Source organism: Mobula hypostoma, chromosome 30, assembly GCF_963921235.1.
Source record: "Mobula hypostoma chromosome 30, sMobHyp1.1, whole genome shotgun sequence".
Lineage (NCBI taxonomy): Eukaryota > Metazoa > Chordata > Chondrichthyes > Myliobatiformes > Myliobatidae > Mobula > Mobula hypostoma.
Window position 1 is genome coordinate 18,686,844 of NC_086126.1, and position 25,531 is coordinate 18,712,374.

Here is a 25,531-nt window from a genome sequence, read left to right on the forward strand (position 1 = left end):
AATTAAAATCCTCCAGTGTCTGTAACATCCTCATCAAACTTCCCTCCACACTTGCCAGCTTCATGACATCTTTCCTGCAACTGGATGACCAGAACTCTGCAAAATACAGTCTGGTCTCACTTTGACTTTTACCGCTGTCATATGGCACCCCAAATCCTCTACTCAGTTCCCTGATCAATGAAGACAAATAGGCCAAACACCACCTTCACCATCCTGACTACCTGTGTTGTCACTTTCAGTGAATGATGTTTCTGTATTTCATGGAACCTCTGTTCTGTAATTATCTCCAACGGACAAGAATTTACTGTGCAGATCCTTCCCTGGTTGAACTTCTCATAATGCAACACCTCACACTTGTCCACATCAATATCCTTCTGCCATTCTTTGGCCGACTTCCCCAGTTCATCTCGATCCCATTGTAATCTCACACAATCTTCACAGTCCACACTACCACCAACATTGCTGTCATCTGCAAACTCACTGTCACTACAATGTCAGAGAAATTGTTAATGTAGATGATAAATGACAGTACCAGCACTGATCCCTGTGGATGTCACTGGTCAGAGGCCTCCAACCTGAATAACAAGCTGCCACGACCACCCTCTGTCTCCTTCCATCAAGACAAGTATCTTGTCTGGCATCCCCTCTGCTCTAAATGTGCAATAGAAAAGAAATAAATATTAAATCAAAATATATCTACTTACAGCCTACATCTCTCAGAAGAGACGAAACCTCAACTCCCCACTCCAATTCTGGCCCACTCATACAATGACCGCTCTGGTTAAATCGAACTTCTTTTTATTGGTCTTGCCACATTCCGAATTATGGGCAATCAAACATTTCCTTGGGAACTGTGACATGCAAAATGTGCCAACTGCTCATGTTCACTTCATTCAAACTTCCTCTCCCTTTACATAATCTGATGACTGTGTGGGACTGTGGCACTCAAAACTGTGGACTGCAGGAAACCAAAATACACGCCTGCACTGTTCTACAAGGCCACAAATGATAAAAAAACACTGTATAACAAACACTGGAATTCCCTAACTGAGATGAATGGGGAGGCTGGATAATTGAAAAGATTCAAAGAGAAGGAAGATAAATGTTTTGTAAAATCAGGGAAGTGGGATTGACATACAAGGAAGGCTGATGGCAGATCAGCCTTTATATGGAATTGTGGGTGAGGGACTAAGAGAGGACACACTGAAGGTTTCATCCAGTGAGACAATGTGGATAGAGCTCAGGATAAGAGAGGTGCATTCCCTGATGGGGTTATACCACAGGCCTCCCAAATGCCAGCAGGAGATAAAGGAACAGAAATGTAGCAGGTAATGAAAGATGTAAAAGCAACAGGGTAGTTGTAGTGGGTGACTAATTTCCCCAATGTTGACTGAGACTCCCTTGGAGTCAGGGGCTCAGATATCACCGAAAATTTTAGAAGAATACTGGGATGTTACTTAACATACTAACCTGAGAAGGGGGGTCATAGAAAACATTGTATTGGGAAATGAGCCTGGCCATTGTTAGAAGTTTCATTTTGGGAACAGTAAATAAGGACAAGACTGGACCTGGTGGTAATGTGGTCATTTGGGGTACAGTTAATTGCAACTGTCTACATTGAACATGTAAATGATGTTTAAGAGCAATCAGGTCAGAATTCAGACAGAACTGCTTCTATGAGGAGGAAAGACAAGGATGGTAAAGTCTGGCAGAGGGGCATAGTGAGAGATGTTATGAATTCAGACTGATATAAAATGAAGGATAAGGAATATTTCAGAAGTAGAAATTGGAGAAGGCCTCTGGCAACATGAAGCAAGCAAGAGAGAAGTTAGAGAGAATCAGAAGTGTGAAACGGGAAGAAGAAATAACTTTAGTGAGAAGGGGCACTGCGGAGAGGGTACGACAACACAAGCACAGAGGAGAGAGTTTATGTCTGAAGTGTGCGAGGGACTAAACCAGAACAGGGGGATGGTGTTCATTCAGCCAGAGATGGTGGTTTACATCGGTACAAATGGACAGGTAGAAAAGGGATGATGTCCCACAGTGAATATAGAGAGTTAGGGAAGAAGTTATGGAGTAGAACCTGAAAGGTTGTAATCTCCAGTTTACTCCCAGTGCCCTGTGGTGGTAGGGATACAAACAGAAAGTGAGAGCAGATGAATGTGTGGCTGAGGAGCTGATACAGCGACAGGGTTTCAGGATTACAGAACATTGGAACCTCTTCTGGTGCTGGGGTGACCTGTACAAGATGGATAGTTTGCACCTTCACTGGAGGGGGGTCAGTATCATGAGGTTCATTGCTGCTCCCTGTAAGGGTTGAATGAGATTGACAGGGGGATGTGGAACAGAACACCAGTCACTGAATGGAGAGATTGAAGCTGAGTTAGATGCCAGGCACAGCAATATGTAATGATGGATTTTGAGGCAAATCCACATCTGACCTGGAGTTTGTTTAAAGACCAGTGCAGTGTTTCAGGCCCAGTTTGTTCCAGTAAGAGGGAGGGTCAAGGATGGCAAGGTTCAGGAACCTTGGATGATGAGACAGGAAGTTAATTTAATCAAGGAGGAGGAAGAAGCTTGTAAGTCTTAGGAAGTCTTAGGAGTAAGGCTTAGGAAGCTAGAATCAAACAGGGTGTTTGAGGACTATATTTAAAAAACAGGGGAACTCAAGAATGTTCGGAGCGCTGGAAACAGTGATGAAAAATCTCAGGCAAGTAGGATTGAAGATAATCCCATTGCATTCCATACATTCATTGTGGTGAAAAGGATACCTAGGGCTGCACTTTGGGAGATCCATCATCAAGGGTGTGTGCAGTTAATGGCAGGAACATTAACAGTATTGACAAAGGGAAGGATGTCGAGGTTCAGAGACATCGGTTCCCTAAAACTGGGAGCACAGGTTGACAGGGAGGTGAAGTCGTGTATGGCATGTTTACCTTCATCAGGCAAGGCATTGAGTTCAAGCACCAGGACATGATGTTATAGGTTTATAAAATGCTGGTTAGACCACATTGAGAGTACAGTGTTCAGTTCTGATCACCTCATTATAGGAAGCATGTGGAGAGTTTGGAGCAGGATGTCTGGAGGAGGTGTGTGCTGAGGAGAGGCTCGACATGCTGAAACTTTTTCTTCTGAAGTGGCGTCGGCTCAGGAGAGATTTGACAGAAACCTGAGGGATTTTGTGGGTCATAGTTGGTGTAGACAGCCAGTAGTATTTTTCACAAAAGGGATGTATTTAAGCTCAGAGGAAGAAAGTGAAGACAACAGATTGATGGAGACATGGAATGCACTGTCAGGGGTGGTGGCAGAGGCAGAGAGCACAGGAGTATTTCAGGAAATCTTAGACAGTCACAGGAATATGTTGAGATGGGCCAAAGGGCCACTCCTGTACTGTTCTCTGAACAGCAGATGGTCCCTGGGCATGGATCAGTGCATGAGACTGGGATATTATATTTAAAAGTTAAAGTCTGTCCCGAGCCTTGTGGCCCATCAGGCCGGTGCTTATGCTGGTTTCTGTGGCGTGAAGCGACTGAGAGTACGAGACTCCCCCCCCCCACCCCCACCCCACCCCATAGGACGCCAGTCTATCGCCAGGTTAACCCCCAGCATTTGCTCGGACCCATTTTCAGCTGGATGGACTGGAGCAGTGTGTGGTTATCTCCAACAGAAAAATGATTGTCACGGTCAGGACCGGCAACTCAGTTTCACAGTACAAATGCTACAGGTACGATGGCGTGGAGGGGAGAGAGACGGAGAGATGTGTTTGACCAGAGAGAACATCTCAGTGGTACTTAGAGAAGACATCCCTGGGGATTGCCGCATCATGTTGACTGGGACCGCCGCACTGCAAAAGGGTTGGTGGAGCAGAATTTATTCTGTGTCCGGTTTTATCCATCAGTGTTTAGAAGTTCCTACTGGAGACAGGACAGCACTGAACATCCTTGTCGATCCACCAACCCCTTCCCTTTTCTCCCTGGCACAAACAAAAGTCTGTTCTCAGAGCGACCCACCGCCTCACAGAGGGAGCCGTGTCTCGGGAGATCTGACCAAACTGACCCCTTCTTTGCAAATGTTCATTTATATTTCAGAGACCCAGGTGGACGAGATTTTCAGTAAATACTGTCAGTTCCACAGGGTAAATGTACTTTTGTAGATACATGTAAAGCTGCAAATATTATTGTTCTGTGAGGCGGTGGGAATTGCTCATGAAGCGATCAGCAGGCAGTGTTCCCGTCTGCTGCGCACCGGAACGGTCCAGGGTCAACCCGCAATATAAAACCCAGACAACGCGGTTTCAGGTCATGAAGAGGTTCAATGATCGGAGATTAAATTCACCCTCCGCGGGCTGACTCTGAAAGTTCATTTCCCCATCCCGCAAGGGGAGAGAGCTCCATTCAGCCAGCAGAGAGGGGAAATGAGTCAGGGTGAAGCGGACCGCGTACTGTGCAGACTTATACCGGTTTAATTCGCGGAATAAACACGACGGAAGGAGAGAAAACGTTACCAGGGGTGGCTCCGGTCGGGGCCGTGACAGATACACAACCCAGTTACTCTGAACGGAAATCACCCGCTGCTCAGCCCTTCCACAGACACCGTGAGTGGCTCTGAAAAGAGCCTTTGGGTAAATAGGTTCAGCTTACGTCGCTTCACTTACTGGCACCGCCGGTTTTCTTGGGCAACAGCACAGCCTGGATATTGGGTAACACACCGCCCTGAGCGATAGTCACCCCTCCCAGCAGCTTGTTCAGCTCCTCGTCGTTGCGGACGGCCAGCTGCAGGTGTCGGGGGATAATGCGGGTTTTCTTATTGTCCCGGGCCGCGTTGCCGGCCAATTCGAGGATTTCGGCTGTCAGATACTCGAGCACAGCAGCCAGATAGACCGGGGCTCCAGCACCCACCCGCTCAGCATAGTTGCCCTTTCTTAGGAGTCTGTGAACCCGGCCGACTGGGAACTGCAGTCCAGCCCGAGATGAGCGAGATTTGGCCTTGGACCGAGCTTTGCCAGCGGTGCCTTTTCCACGTCCAGACATTTTCACAGTCACAGTAACTGCCCCAACTCGCATTTTTATACCTTCTTTGAGAATGCAAACTAATGCTTGTGAGTGGTTTAATGCTGCTTGTTTTCATTGGTGAAAAGAAATGGCCCAATCGACGAACTGTCTTAATCACCAATCAAGAGCCCGTAAAGGTAGAAGCGCGGAAAGTAACCGTCTCCTCCCCAAAGTACACTGGAAAATGGAAAAAGCCCGCCAAAAAAAAACTATTGTTCAAATTTAATCTGAAATTAAATCATTGCTGATCTGTTTGACGACTGGGTCTTCGCATTTCCCCGTTACTGAAATCGGACACATTTAATGCAAATGTAGTTAATATTGGAATGTCTGGGAACTCAATTCTCTAATACTGCATCTTTAAATTCGTAAAGGAACCGAGTAAATCTGACACACAGCTTCTGCCCGGTTCAGGTCATTGTGTAAACGTTATCAGGTTATGGACAAACGGCTCTTCTCAAACTGTCCCCAGCGTCTAGTCTGCAACTAAAAGAAAAGTTGTTCTATGAAAGAACCGTGTAGTCGTTCCGGCCTCGCATTGAAATGAGATTCAGAGAAGTTACCTAACTGTAACCAATAAACTCCTGAACCCACAGCTAAAACAGCAACGGCAGCAATCCTCCGCTCGACATGTATACCGGCAGGGACGGACTGATGGGGATGGGGAGGTAACAATTCCGTTTTAGGAATGATAAACACGGGATTATACGGGGAAGATGAACCGGATATTCCAACCGCTCTTTAGCTCTTGTAAAAGTCACCACACATAAAATATGCGCCATGCATTGCCTAAACGTTGGTACAACTCTCTCAGTGAAATCGTGAGTGGCTCTTTGTGCCGTTGTGTTTTCGATCATCGCCCTGGGGAGCTTTACTTGGAGCTGGTGTACTTGGTCACCGCCTTTGTCCCTTCGGACACGGCGTGCTTGGCCAGTTCCCCGGGCAGCAGCAGACGCACGGCAGTCTGAATTTCCCGTGAGGTGATGGTTGACCGCTTGTTGTAATGGGCCAGGCGGGAAGCCTCGCCCCCGATGCGCTCGAAGATATCGCTGACGAATGAGTTCATGATGCTCATGGCCTTGGAGGAGATGCCAGTATCGGGGTGAACCTGCTTCATCACTTTGTAGATGTAGATGGAGTAACTCTCCTTCCTCAGCCTCTTGCGCTTCTTCCCTGCTTTGCCTGCTGGTTTGGGCAGAGCTTTCTTGGCGCCCTTCTTCGGAGCGGGTTTCGCTGTCTCAGGCATTTCAGCTGACCGCTTCAGAACCAGAAATAAGCAAATCCCGCCCGGAGCACGAATTAAATAGGCAGCGCCCAGAGGTGTTTGCAAATGAGGGATGGGATGCCGATGATTCTCAATGGCTATTTGAAGCAAAGATTCACGCAGTAAAATTATTTGATTGGATATCTGAAGAAATTCGTTTAACCAATCAAAACTCCGTCTCCACGAATCCGTGTTCGGTCTGGGTAACACCGTGGACTGGGAACTGTCGCTGATCTGGTGAGTTGCCGCTGCCGGGTAATTTGGCAGGAAGGAAATCTAAAGTACAAAATGGACCAACTACAGCGGCAGTATTCGGCCATTTGGCCCATCGTTTCTGCTAGAAAAGCAGATGGAATGAGAAAAACACACAGTTGATAATATCAGACGTTGATGTAATGAAACAGGACAGCAGGAGACCGAAGGTCAAATGGACCAGGTAAAAGATAAATTTACTGCAGCAGCATCATAAACACATGGTATCCACGATACAGCGCTCACAAGAACTAAACGAACAGAATTGTAAAAAGAGAAGAGAATGTGAATATCAAGACAGTCCATTGCAGTGTAAATTGATCAAAGTGGTGCTGTCCTGAGATGGAGAGGAGCGTTGTTCGGGTTTGTTAAAGTACGTAATGTCTGTACTTGTACAGCGTGAGCGTCTGGGTTTCGTTCTGTACCTGTCAGTCTCCGGTACAGTGTGAGAGTGTGGGGTTCATTCTGTACCTGTCAGTCTCCGGTACAGTGTGAGAGTGTGGGGTTCATTCTGTACCTGTCAATCTCTGGTACAGTGTGAGAGTGTGGGGTTCATTCTGTACCTGTCAGTCTCCGGTACAGTGTGGGATTGTGGGGTTCATTCTGTACCTGTCAGTCTCCGGTACAGTGTGAGAGTGTGGGGTTCATTCTGTACCTGTCAGTCTCCCGTACAGTGTGGTAGTTGATACTTGGCACTGTGTCTCCCGGTCTCTCATGCAGTGTAAATGTATGTAAGTTCTTTCAGATTCATCCTCACAATTGAATTCTTTTTAGCTTTTTAAACAATATCATACAATGCGATGTGGCCACACATTTGTTGGAGGAACAACACCTTATGGGTAGCTTCCAACCTGATGGCATGAACATCGAACTCTCGCATTTCTGGTAATGCCTCCCACTGCCCCCCTCCCCTTCACCATTTCCCATCATCTTACCCACCCACCATCTCCCTCTGGTGTTCCTCCTCCCTTTTCTTTCTTCCATGGCTTCCTGTCTCTTTCACTTATCCCAGCTCTTTACTTCATCCGTCCCCTTACAGGTTTCACTCACCTTATTTTTCTCACCCCTACCCCAACTTTTAAATCTACTCCTCACATTTTCTCCTTAAGTCCTGCCGAAGGGTTTTGGCCCAAAACATTGGCTGTGTTTTTTTCTATAGATGCTGCCTGACCTGCTGAGTTTGTTCAGTATTTGTGTGTGTGGCTTGGATTTCCAGCATCTGCAGATTTTCTCTTGTTTGTGACACAATGCTGTACATCGGTATATCAGGGATGATGTATCTGGTTACATTGTACTAATCTGGATGGACTTTGGAGCACAGCATCCAGAGTAACAAGTCCAGACCATTCAACCCAACTCTGGTCTTGTGATAAATGTGTCACTTTCCTCGAGTCTCTGCATGGGAGGGTTTGAATGGTGTGTATCGTGGAGCGACATTCGAGCTGATGGAATTGAGAATGATTTTGACTGTAGATATGTAACCAGTGTGTCCACAGTGATCAGTGATGGGACCTCTGTTTGATCAGATCATATCACACATGGGCTGATCAGATCGCTGATGACACGAATGTTGGTGTAGTTGTGGATGGTGAGGAAAGTTTTCAAACAGACAGAATTCCAACTGATCTATATCCACTTCTGTCTGATACACTGAGGGATCTTGACGTGTTTGTCCGTATCATACTGCAAGTGCCATTGAAAGGAAATAAACTGCTATGAAGATCACAGAGTCAAGTCAAGTCAAGTCAAATCAAGTTGCTTTTTATTGTCATTTCAATCATACACTGCTGGTACAGTACACAGTAAAAACGAAACAGTATTCCTCCAGGACCATGGTGCTACATGAAGCAACACAAAACTAGACTAGACTAAGTGAGAGAACACAAGGCTACACTAGACTATGTAAAACAACACAAAAACTACACTTGACTACAGACCTGCACAGAACTACATAAAGAGCACAAAACAGTGCAGGGCAGTACAATAAATAATAAACAAGACAACAGGCACAGTAGAGGACAAATTACAATATAATAACAAATGATGTAGATGTCAATCTAGACTCTGTGTATTAAGGAGCCTGATGGCTTGGGGGAAGAAACTGTTGCCCAGTGAGAGCCCAAATGCGTTGGTACCTTTTGCCAGATGGCAGGAGAGAGAAGAGTTTGTATGAGAGGTGCGTGGGGTCCTTCACAATGCTGTTGGCTTTATGGGTGCAGCGTGTGGTGTAAATGTCTGTAATGATGGGAAGAGAGACCCCGATGATCTTCTCAGCTGATCTCACCTCACTATCCATTGCAGGGTCTTGCGATCCGAGACGGTACAATTCCGGAATCAGGAAGTGATGCAGCTGCTCAGGATGCTCTCGATACCTCCTCTGTGGAATGTGGTGAGGATGGGGGGTGGCAGATGGGCTTTTCTCAGCTGTTGCAGAAAGCAGAGACGCTGCTGGGCTTTCTTGGCTATGGAGTGGATTCAGTTGTTGGGGGGGGTGTCAGTGCAGAGTAATGTAATGGGTGGAAAAGTGCATAATTAACGACCACTGACATTGAGTTGTGTTTCTCTTTAAGAAGCTGGACTGATGTTACGATGGAAGTACATGGTTGTTTTTTAAACTGTGTTTTACGTTTCTGTATTTGGAGGACAATTAATGAGTTGTTATGGTTTTCCTGAAACAGAAAATGCCTCATGCCATTTTATTTTTAATAGCCTCCACACCACAAGAATACTGCAGTGTCAATCTGCACCCAGAAAGCCTGATCACATTCTCCTGAGGTTCAATGGCATTGCTGACTCTGAGTTTACCGCCGTCGAATGTCAGCAGGGTCACAATCAGCAGAAACTCTCACAAAGCAGCTCTGTTTGTATTGTGTGCTGAGTAGGTCTGTGGGAGATACCCAGAATGTGAAGCTATAGTTATGGAGAGAGATACAAGTCACAGCTTGATGGGCAGAGAGGAAAACAGAGAATTTGATGTTGTGTCCTTATGCCTGAACCATGCCCAGTTAGAAGTGTTGATCCTCCGGACAGTGTTCAGCCTCACTGTAACAGTGTAACATCAGACATCAACATGAAAACTAAAATAATCTCACTGAGATATATTCTCTTTCACCTGTTGATCTTCTTTGCAAACATTTTACAGGGCAGAAAAGGCAAAGAATTTCTGTCTGAGAATCTCAAATGCAACAGTGTGTCATTTCTGCTGTGTCTGTCAGTTCCCCAGCATTTGAATGCGACCAATCACTGAATATGAAGGGGGAGATGGTTGAGAAGACAGCACACCAGAGTCCCAATATGTGGACTTCTCCGTGGACTGACCTGATAAATGGCCATAGAGTTGATACCAGTGAGTTGACGTTCACTACCACTCAGTTTGGAAGGGATTCATTAGATCAGGGCACTGCACCTGCAGATACACCAGCAAGTTCACATGGGGAGAGGCCACTCACCTGCTCCGTGTGTGGGACGGGATTAATTCAGTCCCATGAGCTCTTACAACACCAGCCAGTTCACACCGGTGAGCAGCTAGACTTGGCTCTGTTGTCTCTGTCTCTCAGTATAGCTTCACACCTGTTCCAGTGTGGGAGGAGATTCATTCAGTTCACCCACCGTGTGAGGCTCCAGTGAGTTTACAATTCATAGAGGACACACTTCTGTCCTGAGTCAGCAAAGAAATTTACTCAAGTCATCCCACCTGCTGAAAGACCAGCAACTTCACATCAGGGAGGAAGTTAAAATAAGCTCTATATGGGACTGTTAATGTCAGATTCCACAGATATTGTGGCTGCTCATCAGATCCAGGACTGAACCCTGGTCACTGAGCATTGAGGGGGTTCATCCCACCATCTTAAAATACACTGGTGTTCAATATTGTGGATCTGCCATAGACAAATAAATCAATTCCATTTCAAATCCTGTGTCTCAGGTGCTTCCTCCCTGTCACACGGCTAATGAACAGTCCAGAGGCCACTCAGTCCAGCTGGTACCTGCTTGTGTTCCTATTCCACACCAGAGCTTTCAAACCCATCCCTGCTGTTCACCACTCACTCACCCTATAATGTTCAGGATGTAACTGGTCACCTGTCTGGGGATGAAGAAGATTACCTTGAATTCACTCCATGAATGACTTTCTGTAAACTGCAGAGGATTAATTTACTGGGGTTTTCTCCCAAATATTCCTCATCCCTCACGGCTCTGGACCAAGGATGAAGTCTTGTGTGGTTAAAATCTTCCTGTCCTGCTCGATTCATTGTTTTATGTCATTTTCACTGATTTCGAAGAGCTGTGCCTCACACTGCCAGGCTGTTGCAATACAACATTCTCCTCTAAAGTACGACAGCAGAATGGTGGAGCAGAAACAAGAGGGGTCAGCACAAATGAGGGCTTTGGGGCTCCAGATGTGATGGAGGCTCGAGTTTACGTGGAGGAGGAGGAGGGAATCAGACCAGGAGGATGAGGCTGCAAATGAAAGTTTAGGGACATTTGGAAACTGATTGACTGAAAAAAGGTTTATGTTTGCAAAATGCTGGAGGGAGTCAGTGGCTCCGGCAGCATCTATGGAGAGGAATAAATAGTTGATATTATGGGCCAAGACACTTCATCCTATCTAGACTGTGTACTTGTCTGTTTAGTTGCTGCCTGACCTGCTGAGTTCCCACAGTACTTTGTGTGTGTCACTTTACAGTTTACTCCCAGCACCTGCTGAACCTCGAGTTTCATATCTGCATTTCAAAGTGAGTGGGACTTTGACAGTTGTCACACAAAATGCCTGTTGACATTGGGTAATAAACAGAAGAAAATCTGCAGATGCTGGGAATCCAAGGAACACACACAACATGCTGGAGAAACTCTGCAGGCCAAGCAGCATCTGTGGATAAAAGTACAGCTGACATTTTGGGTCGAGATTCTTCAGCAGGACTGGAGAAAAAAGTGAGGAGTAAATTTTAAAGGTGGGGAGGGGAGAGAGAAACACAAAGTGACAGGTGGAACTGGGAGGGGAGGGATGAAGTAAAGAGCTGGGAAGTTGATCGGTGAAAGAGATACAGGGCTGGAGAAGGGGGAGTCTGACAGGAGAGAACAGAAGGCCATGGATGAAAGAAAAGGGGGGAGGAACACCGGAGGGAGGCAATGGGCAGGCAACGAGAGGGAAAAGGGGATGGGGAATGATGAGCGAGGGGAGGCATGACTGGAAGATCAAGAAGTCGATGTTAATGCCATCAGATTGAAGGCTGCCAAGACAGAATACAAGGTGTTGTTCCTCCTACCTGAGTGTGGCCTCATTGTGTAGGAGGCCATGGATTGACATCTCCATTGAGTATATTGTTTGTGGAAGCTTGTTGTATTAAAGTAGCTGCTGAGTTTTCTGCATTAAATCATTGACTGATTTTGAAACATGTGGCGTGGAACCAGCACTTGCCCCTCAAATTAATCCAGTATGTTAACAACAGCGCATCACCTCCCTTTTCCAGAATATAATTCAACCACACTATTACCATACATTCTGTCAGTTTACACAAATGGGACGTCAGTGATATTGGTCTATATCTAGGAGGATCCAACAGGGGTTTCCCAGGTTTTAGAATCGACACTATAATTGCCATTTTCCATGAGGAGGGAAGATGGCCTGAACTCCAATTATAATTCAGAAATGTAATATTATCTCTAAAGAGTTGTTGACCATATGTTAAAACATGCAATAACATGTATCATCCTTTCCTGGAGCCGTCTGACCTGTACTATAAATAACTTCCTTAAATTCACACAAAGAAACTCTACATCACTAATACTATCATTGCTACAGCTGGTTTCCAACACATTAAGGTATTTTGTAAAACCTTATCACTACATTGTTTAGTCTCTCTACCTATTTTGATTATGAACTGAAGCAAATGACCGAGCCAGGACTCAACCGTCTCTCTTTCAGGAACAATTGTATTACCTTCTTTAATCAATATTCGGAACCCTATGAATCCCATGCCCCCATTTTCTTAGTCATTCCCCAAACATCTTCAAGTTTAATAGTCCTTCCAATACTTTCACAATATGACGTCCAGTAAATGTTTTTCACAAGCTTCATTATTTTCCTCACCACGGCCTGTGACCTGTTACACTTAATATGATCAGGCGGAGAGTGATACTTCTTAACTTTCGGAAATGCCACGTTTCTCTCAGTAACTGCCTCTGCACACTCCTCCGTCCACCATGGTACAGCTTTTCTCCCACTAATGCACTTTTTAAATTGAATCTCTGCCACCACTATTTGATGAATAATGTTTCTTTGCAGAAATCCACATCATCCTCACCATTCAGCCCAGACACTCAACACATAAAACATTCAAACTTCTCCCAATTTGCTTTACCAGAGTTCCACCTCCTAAAAGTGGCCTCATGCCCCATATATAAATCCAAACCCAAGCTTATAAACATAGGAAAATGATCACTCCCCAATGCTTCATCTCCCATGACATCCCACTACTCACTCCAATGTTCAAAACTAAAGTTAAATTTACAGCATTTTCAGAACTATTATGAACATTAAATCTCGTACCTCTCCCACCACAGGATATGAAATATCTGAAACTCTTCTATAAACAAAACATCACCAATCTGAGAACAACCCCACAGTGAACTAACTATGTGTTAAAATCCCCACACCATACAACCCTTAGTGAGCTAGAGCTACATATACTCTCCAGAAACTCAATCGGAAGCTTTCCATAATGATTATAACAACACACAAACACGAGGAAATCTACAGATGATGGAATTTCAAGCAACACGCATAAAAGTTGCTGGTGAACGCAGCAGGCCAGGCAGCATCTCTAGGAAGAGGTCCAGTCGCCGTTATAATAATATACCGCTTTATTGCACCTACCTGTGGAATCAAATGTGTCTTCAAATGTCTCAGACATTTCATTTACATCCACAACTCTATGCCCTCTCCCTCTCTTTAAAAAACTTGCACCACCACCTGCTCTACCAACTAAACTATCATGCTGAATTACAATATAACACTGGAAGGAAGAACTTAAATGCGATAACAATCAGGTTTCCTGAATACATATAACATCACATAGATTTGATAAATCAGAAATAAAAGTAGTTTTGACCATTAGGAATCAGGCTTCTGCAAATCGCCCTATGATACAGGCGGGGCGGGAGATGCGGAATGTAGTGGGGCGTTTATGATTGGTGAAACAGTGCCTGATCTGATTGGAAAGAGCAAATATTCCAATCACAGAGCTGCCTTATTCACCAATCAAGAGACAGCAACGGTAGAAGCGCGGAAAATGCCGTCTAACCGTCGAAATAAACTGAAATTTGTAAACACCGCCAAAAAAGCCTTTGTTGCTGAAATTAAACCACAACAGGTTTGTTTGTCGGCTCTTTACCCCCGTTACTGGACTCCGACACACTTAAACAAAGTGTAGTTAATATTGCGATGGTGTCTGGGACATTAGTTCACCGATATCTTTCAGTTGATAAACGATTGGAATAAAACTGATTCTCAGCTGCTATTCGCGGTCGGTCATTGTGTAAACTCAAATCAGTTTACCAACGGGTCACCCGTCAGAAAGTGGAGCTTTATCAAATACTCTGAACGACCCGTGACAATGTTCAGCTCTTGCGTTGGAATGGGGTTAAGAGAAGTAACCAAAATGGGACAAAGCTTAACGAACCCACGGGTAATTAAACCAAAAACAACAATTAGCGTCCACGTCAGAGAAATGTGATAACCGAGAGGAAGCGACGGGGAAACGGGTGCGTAACGATTCCGTGTCTGTGCTGTTGGCAGGAATTAACAGAGAAATTGTGATTATACTGAGCAGCGGACAGCAAGTTCTGATTAACGGGGGTAAGATTCTGAATGAGCCGTGAGTAGCTCTTAAAAGGCGTGAGTGGCTCTTAAAAGAGCCTTTGATTTTCCGGTTTGTTTTGTCAGTAAGTTTGTCTTCACTTGGAGCTGGTGTACTTGGTCACCGCCTTTGTCCCTTCGGACACGGCGTGCTTGGCCAGCTCCCCGGGCAGCAGCAGGCGCACGGCGGTCTGGATCTCCCGGGAGCTGATGGTTGACCGCTTGTTGTAATGAGCCAGGCGGGAAGCCTCGCCCGCGATGCGCTCGAAAATATCGTTGACGAATGAATTCATGATGCTCATGGCCTTGGAGGAGATGCCGGTGTCGGGGTGAACCTGCTTCATCACTTTGTAGATGTAGATGGAGTAACTCTCCTTCCTCGACCTCTTGCGCTTCTTGCCAGACTTGCTCGCTGGTTTGGACAAAGCTTTCTTGGCGCCCTTCTTGGGAGCGGGTTTCGCTGGATCCGGCATTTCCTGGTCGGTTTCAAACACGATAATGAGCAGAAGCTGTTCGGAGCGCGGATTAAATAGGCAGCGCCCAAAGCGGTATGTTAATGAGGATGGGAATTCTGAGCATTTCCATTGGCTGTTTGGAGAAATGAATCACCAATCGGAACGCTGGGGGATGGGAAGCGGCGCCAATGGGCGGGGTTACCGCTGTCGTTTGATGTGGGAGGAAGTACTGAAGGGCAGAGACAGGCCGGTGCGCGGGCTGAAATTGAAAAGGGAAACGCAAATTTCAAAAGCAAAATGAAAACAAAGATGAAATATTGTAAAAATTAAACACTAAGACGTTTAGTTCATGACACAGGGCAGCAGGAGAGTGAAGTAGAGATTTCGACATTTCAATATAAAGTTCAAATCGAGTTTATTTACGCACAGGTGAAAGGAACAACGTATTTGTAGCAGCATCACAGACACAACACTGACAAGAAACACTGAAATTAAATATGAATTATACCAAAATATTAAAATAGAAGACTATCAGAACAAAATCTAAATAACAAAGAGATTATGCGGGCAGTGGGAGAATCATCCCTCTTGTACTTCTTCATCTCGTCACTCCAGATTCAGTGTCACACAACGCTGCCACTTTGATCTGGCCCATGCCTTCATTAACCAGGTCCAACACTTGCCTTTATTGGATCTTCCTCCTCCTTACATGAGTCATCGGGTTTGTGGGGGTGTGCCCAGGGTTAATTGGGGTGTGTGCCCCCTTGGATCTCAGGATTAGGTTTGAGGGTAGGGCTGGTGGATGTGTATGCGGGGCTGGGAGAGATAAGGCTGTAGAGTTTAGTATGGTGAGATAGGTGGGGCTATGGTGGATAGGGTAGTGTAGTGTAGCCACTTCAATCTGGCCCATGCCTTTCATTAATGTGGCCTGACACAACTTGGCTTAATGAACTGGGTGTGCAAAGGGACACATCATTAGTAACAGTATTTAGGGTCATTGGGTGGTTCGGGTCTTCAATCATGAGACATCGTCGCCCAGGCGACCCAGCCAGGGTTTATCCCATGGACTAACATAACAAGAGGTATGTAATTCTACATGTTGTGGGTATTTTGGACCTTGTTACTTGGCTTTATTTTGATCATTTGGGCAATAGAATGTTCTGAGGCCTAGTTATCAGGCTTTACCCCCAAGTAAGATTCAACTTCCCTACTTTAAATTTACACCTGTCTTTATTTTGCATCTGTGTGCCTGGGACTGCGTGGATAAACAGTGTTTACTGCAGTACAAAGTAGTAATTAGGGTTGTGCAGATTGGTCCATAATTCCAAAATGCAAACATCTCTGAAATCCGGGATTTTTTGTGCTGACATGACATCACAAATGGAGAATTTTACTCACGATTAAATTGTGATTTACACTTCATTCTGAGGGTATTTTCCTCAGTTATGGAATTCTTATTCAGGGGAAATATTCTCCTTGCTGACTGCCTGTCACATCCTGAAAGAATCTAACAGATTTCCACGTTTTCACATGAACTGCAGGGAATGCAGACCTAGCCCACACACTCTCCTCTCACATAACCAACCTTCCATCCCTGGAACCAGCCCAGTCAGTGTGGAGAACAGTCACTGCACTCCCTCTATTGCAGGGATATCCTTCCTGAGGAAGTGTGACCAAACCTGGACACGATACTCGAGATGTGCTCTCACCAGGGCCCTATATAATCCCAGTGAGACATCTGTACCCTCTTCTCCACTCCTCCTGGATCACAGGACAAAATACTGTTTCCCTCTCTCATTACTTGTTGTATCTGCATGTTAACTCAAGTGATTTGTTTACAAGGATGCCCAGGTCCCTGTGAACATCCCCGTGTGGAATGACTCTTATAGTTTGTTCCTGGGAATGGGTGATCGCACATTTCCCCACATTCTGTTCCATCTGCCACATCCTCAACCATTCACTCTCCTGTCTACATCCCCCAAACCTTCTCACTACTGACACTGTCCCTCCCGCTCTGCCACAGCAGCAGACGTAGTCACTCAGTTATGCAGCACAGAAACAGGCCCTTCAGCCCAACACATCCATGCTGACCATGTGGCCAAACAAAACCATTGTCAGTTGCCTGCATTTGGCCCATGTCCCTGTGAGACTTCCCTCTCCACAGTCCAAGAGATATTGCAACTGTGCCCACCTATACCACCACTTGGGGTAGTTTGTTCTATGTAAATAGCACATTCTGTGATTAAAACCTCCTCATCAGGGTCTCACTGAAATCTTTCGTCTCTGACTTTATATCTGTAATCTTGGAGATAACAGATTCACTATTGACCGTATCAATGTCTGCCATTATTTTATCAGCCTCTCTAACGTCACATACACTCTGGTGAGAAAGGTCCTGGCCTATCCAGCCTCCTGTTAAATCCCTTTTGCACCCTCTCCAGTTTAATGCCACCCTCTGATCCCAGGGCAACTATAACTGTACTCCGTGCTCCAAGAGTAGTTTCCCCGAGGCTGGGAGAGCTGTAATGTGACGTCACAGTCCAGTGCCCGATACTCTGACCGATGAATGCAAATGTGGCGACACCTTCTTCACCGTCCTGCCTACCTGTGTTTACACTCTGAAGGACTTCGATATCTGCACCCCGATATCTCTGTTTTACAGCACTCCCAGGGACAGACCATTCCCCACGGCAGTTCTGCCCTCGTTCGTCAATGACAATGGAACATTTAACATTTATCCGTCATTCCTCAAATCACTGACTTCATTGATCACCATCCTGTTGTAATGTTAGTTGCATTGTTTCACACTCCACGGTATCACCAACTTTAGTGACATCGGTAAATCTGCTGAGCCAGGCAGTGACATTGTCAGCCGAGTCTTTAATAAATGAACAGCAACAGCAGACTTGACTCGAATCCCGGTGCCACACTATTGATCACAGCTCTCCAGTCTAAACAATGACTTTGTCTCCCACCACCAGGCCGATATTGTACCCAGTCCACCTTTGGTCCCCACCTGGCACTCAGCTCTCACCTGTGGCTCCCCGTAGCTGTTTGCATGCGACCGCGGCCACACCCCGGGCAGCCGGCTAAACCAGGTGAGGGTAGCCGACGGGTCTCAAACCCTCGGTGAGATAGGGAGTTGTCTATCCCAGCATGTGAAGACAGACTCCGGCGGATTGAGCGGACGAGACCAATGGAAGGTCCAACGGTCAAGAAGGCGGTCTCTGCAAGCGTCGTGGAACGTGCAGAGCAGGACAAGACACAGAAGACGTCCTGGTCATCCACTGCGCCTAGTCCCATCTCCAGCCGTCTAGACTCTGTCTTGCCACTGGATCCAGATGGGAATTGGGACGAGAGAGTGAGGCTGACACTGCGCAACTCTCCCTCACTTAAATCCAAATCACGCGCTAGTCTCGACACCATCATAATGGTGTTGAGGTCCTCATTGACGTCAATGATGGACGAACAAACGATTGTACCCAGTGCCCTGGATCACGTGATCTCTCCTTCCAGGCACGAGTCTCACCAGTCTGAAGCTCCCGGGCTTTTCCTTGCAGCGACACACACACAATGCTGGAGGAACTCAGCAGGCCAGGCAGCCAGTAAACAGCTGGCATTTCAGGCCGAGACCCTTCATCAGCATAATGTCTTGTGCTTACTTTTCCTTCGATTCTAAATTACCACATAACATGACCCATCCTCCAATCCTCTGCCACCACTCCTGCCCGAGAAACGCGCAGAGAGACAGAGGCAGGGAGGGGAGGAGACAGAGTCAGAGTGACGGACAGAGCTGAGAGCGGCCTCTCATCGTCCAGCTCCGCCTTCACTTTACCACAACTGCCAATTTCCAACGATTCATCCGACACAAAACGCTCCTGCGAAAAACAAAACTCCCTCACACACCACGTACATACTGGAGGATTTCTGGGAATTTACCGATTCTCCTGCTTTAAATTATAGGAAGTGTTTTTCCATTCTGCAAATCCCCGAGGTTCTCGGTCTGTCCCTCCCGGCCCCATGACCAGTGCGAGCGCCCTCAGGCACAGCAGTTGGTGGGTGAGGGTGCAGTCACTTCCAGTGATGAGAGGGTTGATTCAGTAGAACAATTGTTCCTCTGGGTCACCAGGGAAATGAAAGACCGGTCACATACTGGAACAGGATACATAACCAGATATACAGACCGCGCTTCTGGCACCTTCTAAAGCCCAGGTAAAGGGGTGGCTGAGGAGCTGGTGTGGGGTGGGTGGGTCTTCAGGTATAAGGATCATTGGGTCTCAAGGGAGACGACAGACGGGTCCAAGGAGGAGGGGAGCCGATATGTTTCCGGGGAGCCTCCTTCGTGCTACACGGCAGTGATTAAATGAGCAGGGATGAGGTCCTGCACAGTGATTTTCGGGAACAAAGTTAAAAAAATCAGGACTTCCAGGATTGTATTACGACGCAAAGCATGTGTGGAGGGAAATCGATATTTTATGCAGTTTAATTTGTTGCTGAGGAACTGATGCGGGAGGGAGGTCTTCATGGATCAATGGACTCTCTTCCAGGCAGGTGGGAGACCGGGACAAACAAGACCATTTGCATCTGAACAGGAGGGGAACCAACATTTTCGTCAAGAGGTTTGATGGTGTCACTTGGCAGAGTTTGAACAAGAGTAGCAAGTGGGAGAATGTATGTATGACAAGACAGTCTGAAAAGAACGAGAGCCAATGTCAAGCTAATAAACACGGTGGGACTGATGGGCTGAAATGAGTTTATTTCAACACTACGAGTATTACGTTAGCAGAGGGACAGGGCTGGCAGCTCAACATTCCTGGGTTTGATTGTTTTACATGTGAGTGGGGGGTAAAAGATGCAGAGGTTACCCCACTGGGAATGTCACAGCAAACTAGAAGGCTCATTTACAGAGACAATCTGCAGTTACACTGATGGAATTATCGTATTGGTCCCCAATAACCACTGGCAGGTGGAGGATCAGATATGTTGATGCTTATGGAGAGGTGCAGAACAACAGGGTTGTCATAGTGAGGGACTTCATCTTCCCTGCAAATGATTGGATCTTGCTCAAATGCACAAGATTTGTTCAGTGAATCCAAGGAGTGTTTGAAACCTTACGTACAGGGCCCAACCAGAGCTGAGAACAGACGGGAATTAGTTTTGGGAAATGGGCCAGGCCAACTGACAGCCAAGAGTCAGTGAACATTTTGGGAACAGTGATCACAACTTTATTTAAAGTTATGAGTAAGAATAAAATTATATCTTGTATGAAGGTACTAAATTGCAGGAGGGCAAGTCAGGACGGAGGAAGACAGGAACCAAGGGGCATTGATTGGGAGCAGCCACTGTCAGACAAGTCCACATCTGACGTGGGAGTTGTTTAAAGACCAGCAACTCTGAGTTCAGGATCAGCATGTTCTGGTGAGGAGTGAGGAGAAGGATGGTAAGTAAGGGAACTTCGGATGAGCAGAGAGATCCTAAATTTAGTCAGAAGGATATGGAAGGTTTGTGAAGCTAAAGTCAGACTGGGTACCTTTGGAATATAAAGATAGCAGAGAAATGTTAAAGCAGATGATAGGAAAGGCCAAATGGGGCCACAAACTGTTCTTGTGGAGTGGGACCAAAGATGATCCCAAGGCCTTGTGATTTGTATTAATGAGACGAGGATAAACAGAGAATGGAAAGGTCGACTCAAGATTAAAGGAGGAATGTTGTGGTTGAAGTCAGACCAAGTGACTGAGGTACTAAATGAGTATGTTGTGTCAGTAATTATGAGGAGAAGGAATTGAATGACAATGAAAACAGAGTGAGACATGCTAATGTGCAGAGAGGTGTTGAGATTAAGGAGGAGGCTGTGCTGGGACGTCTGAGAAGCAATGAGATGGATAAGACTCCAGGGCCTGAAGGCATATATCCTGCAATAGTGAAAGAAACAAGTGAGCAGATTGCTGGGGATTTGACAAGGATCTATGTGTCCTCCATCACAACACGTGAGGTCCCACAGGACTGGAGTGTCGCAAATGTTGCAGCTTTGATCAAGAAGGGAAATAACAAGAATCCAGGAATCTATAGGCAAGGCAGCCTCATTTCAGTGGTAGAGAAGCTATTGGGGAGGATATTGAGGTCCAGGATTTATGCACATTCAAAAAGGCATGGCCTGCTTTGGGACAATCAACATGTTTTGTGTGGGCAGATCACGCTTGATAAAATTGATTGAGGTTTCTGAGGAGGTGATATAGACTAAGATATAGGAGCAGAATTCGACCATTTGGCCCATCAAGTCTGCTCTGACATTTGATTGTGGCTGATCCATTTTTCCTCTCAGCCCCAGTCTCCTGCCTTTCCCCTGTATCCCTTCATACTCTGACCAATCAAGAATCTATCAACCTCTGCCTTAAATATACATAAAGTCCTGGCTTGACAGCTCCCTGTGGCAATGAATTCCACAGATTCACCACCCTCTGGCTAAAGAAATTTCTCATTCTCCACATTCTACAAAGATGCTCCTCTATTCCGAGGCTGTGTCCTCTGATATTCGACACTCCCATCTTCTGCACATCCACTTTATCATTGCCTTTCACACTTCGATAGGTTTCAATTGGGCCACACCTCATTGTTCAAAAATTCCATTGAATACAGGCCCAGAGCCATTAAACACTCTTCATGTGGCAACCTGTTTCATCCTGCAATCAATCTGGAGAACTTCCTTTGAAAGCAATCCAGTTTTAGCCCATCCTTCATGAGAAAAAGGGCCCAAAACTGCTCACAACACTCCAGTGAGACCTCCCCAGTACTTTATAAAGTCTGATCATTATTATGATTGGCACAGTGGGAAGACAGAGGACTGGGAAGTTTTTAAAACCTTAAAAAAGGAAACCAAGAAGGTCATTAAGAGAGAAAAGATTAACTATGAAAGGAAACTAGCAAATAATATCAAAGAGGATACTAAAAGCTTTCTCAAGTATATAAAGAGTAAAAGACAGGTGAGAGTAGATATAGGACCGATAGAAAATGATACTGGAGGAATTGTAATAGGAGATGAGGAGATGGCAGAGGAACTGAACAAGTATTTTGCATCAGTCTTCACTGAGGAAGACATCAGCAGTACATTGGACACTCGAAAGGTGGCAGGGAAGCGAAGTGTGCGCAGTCACAATTACGACAGAGAAAGTACTCAGGAATCTGAATAGGCTGAAGGTCGATAAATCTCCTGGACCAGATGGAATGCACCCTCGTGTTCTGAAGGAAGTAGCTGTGGAGATTCCGGAGGCATTAGCGATGATCTTTCAAAAGTCGATAGATTCTGGCATGGTTCCGGAAGACTGGAAGATTGCAAATGTCACTCCGCTATTTAAGAAGGGGGCAAGGAAGCAAAAAGGAAATTATAGACCTGTTAGCTTGACGTTGGTGGTTGGGAAGTTGTTGGAGTCGATTGTTAAGGATGAGGTTACAGAGTACCTGGAGGCATATGACAAGATAGGCAGAACTCAGCATGGATTCCTTAAAGGAAAATCCTGCCTGACAAACCTATTACAATTTTTTGAGGAAATTACCAGTAGGCTAGACAAGGGAGATGCAGTGGATGTTGTATATTTGGATTTTCAGAAGGCCTTTGACAAGGTGCCACACATGAGGCTACTTAACAAGATAAGAGCCCATGGAATTACGGGAAAGTTACATATATGGATAGAGCGTTGGCTGATTGGCAGGAAACAGAGAGTGGGAATAAAGGGATCCTATTCTGGTTGGCTGCCGGTTACCAGTGGTGTTCCACAGGGATCAGTGTTGGGGCCGCTTCTTTTTACATTGTACATCAACGATTTGGATTATGGAATAGATGGCTTTCTGGCTAAGTTTGCTGACGATATGAAGATAGGTGGAGGGGCCGGTAGTGCTGAGGGAATGGAGAGTCTGCAGAGAGACTTGGATAGATTGGAAGAATGGGCAGAGAAGTGTCAAATGAAGTACAATGTTGGAAAGTGTATGGTTATGCACTTTGGCAGAAAAAATAAACTGGCAGACTATTATTTAAATGGAGAAAGAATTCAAAGTTCTGAGATGCAACGGGACTTGGGAGTCCTCGTACAGGATTCCCTTAAAGTTAACCTCCAGGTTGAGTCAGTAGTGAAGAAGACGAATGCAATGTTGGCTTTCATTTCTAGAGGAATAGAGTAGAGGAGCAGGGGTGCGATGTTGAGGCTCTATAAGGCGCTGGTGAGACCTCACTTGGAGTACTGTGGGCAGTATTGGTCTCCTTATTTAAGAAAGGATGTGCTAAAGTTGGAGAGGGCACAGAGAAGATTCACGAGAATGATTCCGGGAATGAGAGGGTTAACATATGAGGAACGTTTGTCCGCTCTTGGACTGTATTCCTTGGAGTTTAGAAGAATGAGGGGAGACCTCATAGAAACATTTCGAATGTTAAAAGGCATGGACAGAGTGGATGTGGCAAAGTTGTTTCCCATGATGGGGGAGTCCAGTACGAGAGGGCATGACTTAAGGATTGAAGGGCGCCCTTTCAGAACAGAAATGCGAAGAAATTTTTTTAGTCAGAGGGTGGTGAATCTATGGAATTTGTTGCCACGGGCAGCAGTGGAGGCCAAGTCATTGGGCGTATTTAAGGCAGAGATTGATAGGTATCTGAGTAGCCAGGGCATCAAAGGTTATGGTGAGAAGGCGGGGCAGTGGGACTGAATAGGATAAAATGGATCAGCTCATGATAAAATGGCGGAGCAGACTCGATGGGCCGAATGGCCGACTTCTGCTCCTTTGTCTTATGGTCTAAATACTCAAATGGCAAAATGGTACAACCGTGGCTGACAAGGAAGTCAGAGCTAATGTAAAACCAAAAGGGAGGGCAGACAACAAGCAAAAAATATTCAGAATACAGAGGATTGGGAAACTTTAACACCTGACAGACAGCAACCTAAAGAGGGAAGAGATGAAACATGCAAGCAATCTGGCAAACATGATCAAAATGGATAGTTTTAGCTTTTTCAAGTACGTAAAAATAAAAGAGAGGTGAGATTGGATATAGGACTGCTAGAAAATAAGGCCAGAGGAATAATAACAGCCGGGGAGTTGCGGCGGGGGGGGGGGAAGGTTACAAGGAGATGGCAGATGAACTAAATGAGTATTTTGCATCACTGGAAGGTACTAGCAGTGTGCCAGATGCTGAAGGGTGTGAGGGAAGAGAAGAGAGTGCAGTTATTATTACAAGGGAAAAGGTGCTCAAAAAGCTGAAAGACCTGAGGGTTCAGAGGTCACCCGGACCAGATGAACTGCACCCCAGAGTTCTGAAAGAGGTAACGCCCCTGACTGACCGTGTGAAGGAAATGGAGCTGGAGATGGACAGACCTAGAGATTGCAGGATGCTGAGACCAGAGATTCAGTGGGTTGGTCAAACCTGAAGTCAAGCTGCAAATAGTTTGGTCACGACCACAACTGGAAAGGGGAAGAGACAGACAGTGCAATGTCTTCCTGTGGCTGTGACCCTCAGAAACAAGCACGTTCCTTTGGATATCCCTGGGAGGATGATGAACCAGAGCACAGCAGCCCATCAGCTCGGTGGTACTGACACCGCGGTCCGATGCTCCGCGGGAGGAAAGGACAAGCAGAGCAGTGATGACAGCAGACTCACAGTACAGGGGATGTGCAGGAGATTCTGTGGCCGCAGGAGAGATGACACAATGGTGTGTCGCCTCCTGGGTACCAGGGTCAGACACATCTCAGATGCGCAGAATTACCAAAAGATAAACTTCCCAGTTGAGTCGGTGGTAAGGAAACCAAATCCAACGTTAGCATTCATTTCAAGAGGACTACAATACAAAAGCAATAATGCTCAGACTTTATAAGGCAGCGGTCCCCAACCAGCAAAGCACATGCTACCGAGCCGTGAGGAAATTATATGAGTTGGCTGCACGTTTCCTCATTCCTTGTCACGCACTGTTGAACTTGAACATAGGGTTGCCAACTGTCCCGTATTTGCCGGGACGTCCCTTAATTGGGCTGAATTGTCTTGTCCCGTATTTCCCCTGCTAAGGTAGAGCGTTCCTATGAAATGGCATGAAGCGAAGAAGCAATTACAATTAATTTATATGGGAAAAATTTTGGAGCGTTCCCAGACCCAAAAAAAACCTAACAAATCATACCAAATAACACATAAAACCCGAAAATAAATAAAAATAAAACATATAGTAAAAGCAGGAATGATATGATAAATTATACAGCCAATATAAAGTAGAAATAATTTATGTACAGTATAGTCAGGAAGATGAAGGCAAAGCCAATTTGTGGGAAAAAAAATCGGCACGTACGCACATGCGCACACAGGTGCCCACGCAAGGCTTCATGGTCATGGTAGTCTTTTTGGGGTAAAGTGTCCCGGGATTTGACTGCTACTTCTGTCCTTTATTTGGGAGTGAGACAGTTGGCAACACTAACTGTAAAAGACACGTTGAGGTGAATTTAACCCTATTTAAACAACACCCCCCCCCACCCGGGTAGGCCGGTCCGCAACAATATTGTCAATATTAAACAAGTCCGTGGTGCAAAAAAGGTTGGGGACCCCTGTTATAAGGCATTGGTCCGATCACACTTGGAATATTGTGAACTGTTTTGGGCCCCATATCTAAAAAGGCACGTGCTTGCATAGGAG

At 45.8% G+C, this 25,531-nt stretch overlaps 3 protein-coding genes across 3 annotated transcripts; all 3 read right to left on the reverse strand.

Moving 5' to 3' along the window:
- Window positions 1-4,522: 4,522 nt before the first annotated feature.
- On the reverse strand, window positions 4,523-5,030 carry LOC134339660 (late histone H2A.2.2-like). Its single transcript, XM_063036358.1, has one exon. It carries the CDS (start codon window positions 5,028-5,030, stop codon window positions 4,647-4,649), a length of 384 nt encoding a protein of 127 aa, XP_062892428.1. The 3' UTR covers window positions 4,523-4,646.
- Window positions 5,031-5,922: 892 nt separating this feature from the next.
- Window positions 5,923-6,363, reverse strand: LOC134339785 (histone H2B 1/2-like). Its single transcript, XM_063036559.1, has one exon. The coding sequence runs from the start codon at window positions 6,295-6,297 to the stop codon at window positions 5,923-5,925; it is 375 nt and encodes a 124-aa protein (XP_062892629.1). The 5' UTR covers window positions 6,298-6,363.
- Window positions 6,364-14,520: 8,157 nt separating this feature from the next.
- On the reverse strand, window positions 14,521-14,895 carry LOC134339588 (histone H2B-like). The gene has a single exon (XM_063036217.1). The coding sequence runs from the start codon at window positions 14,893-14,895 to the stop codon at window positions 14,521-14,523; it is 375 nt and encodes a 124-aa protein (XP_062892287.1).
- Between the last annotated feature and the right edge of the window lie 10,636 nt (window positions 14,896-25,531).

Excerpts from the sequence above, each read along its gene's own strand:
- LOC134339588 (XM_063036217.1), bottom strand. The coding sequence starts at position 14,895 with ATGCCGGATCCAGCGAAACCCGCTCCCAAGAAGGGCGCCAAGAAAGCT.
- LOC134339660 (XM_063036358.1), bottom strand. The coding sequence starts at position 5,030 with ATGTCTGGACGTGGAAAAGGCACCGCTGGCAAAGCTCGGTCCAAGGCC.
- LOC134339785 (XM_063036559.1), bottom strand. The coding sequence starts at position 6,297 with ATGCCTGAGACAGCGAAACCCGCTCCGAAGAAGGGCGCCAAGAAAGCT.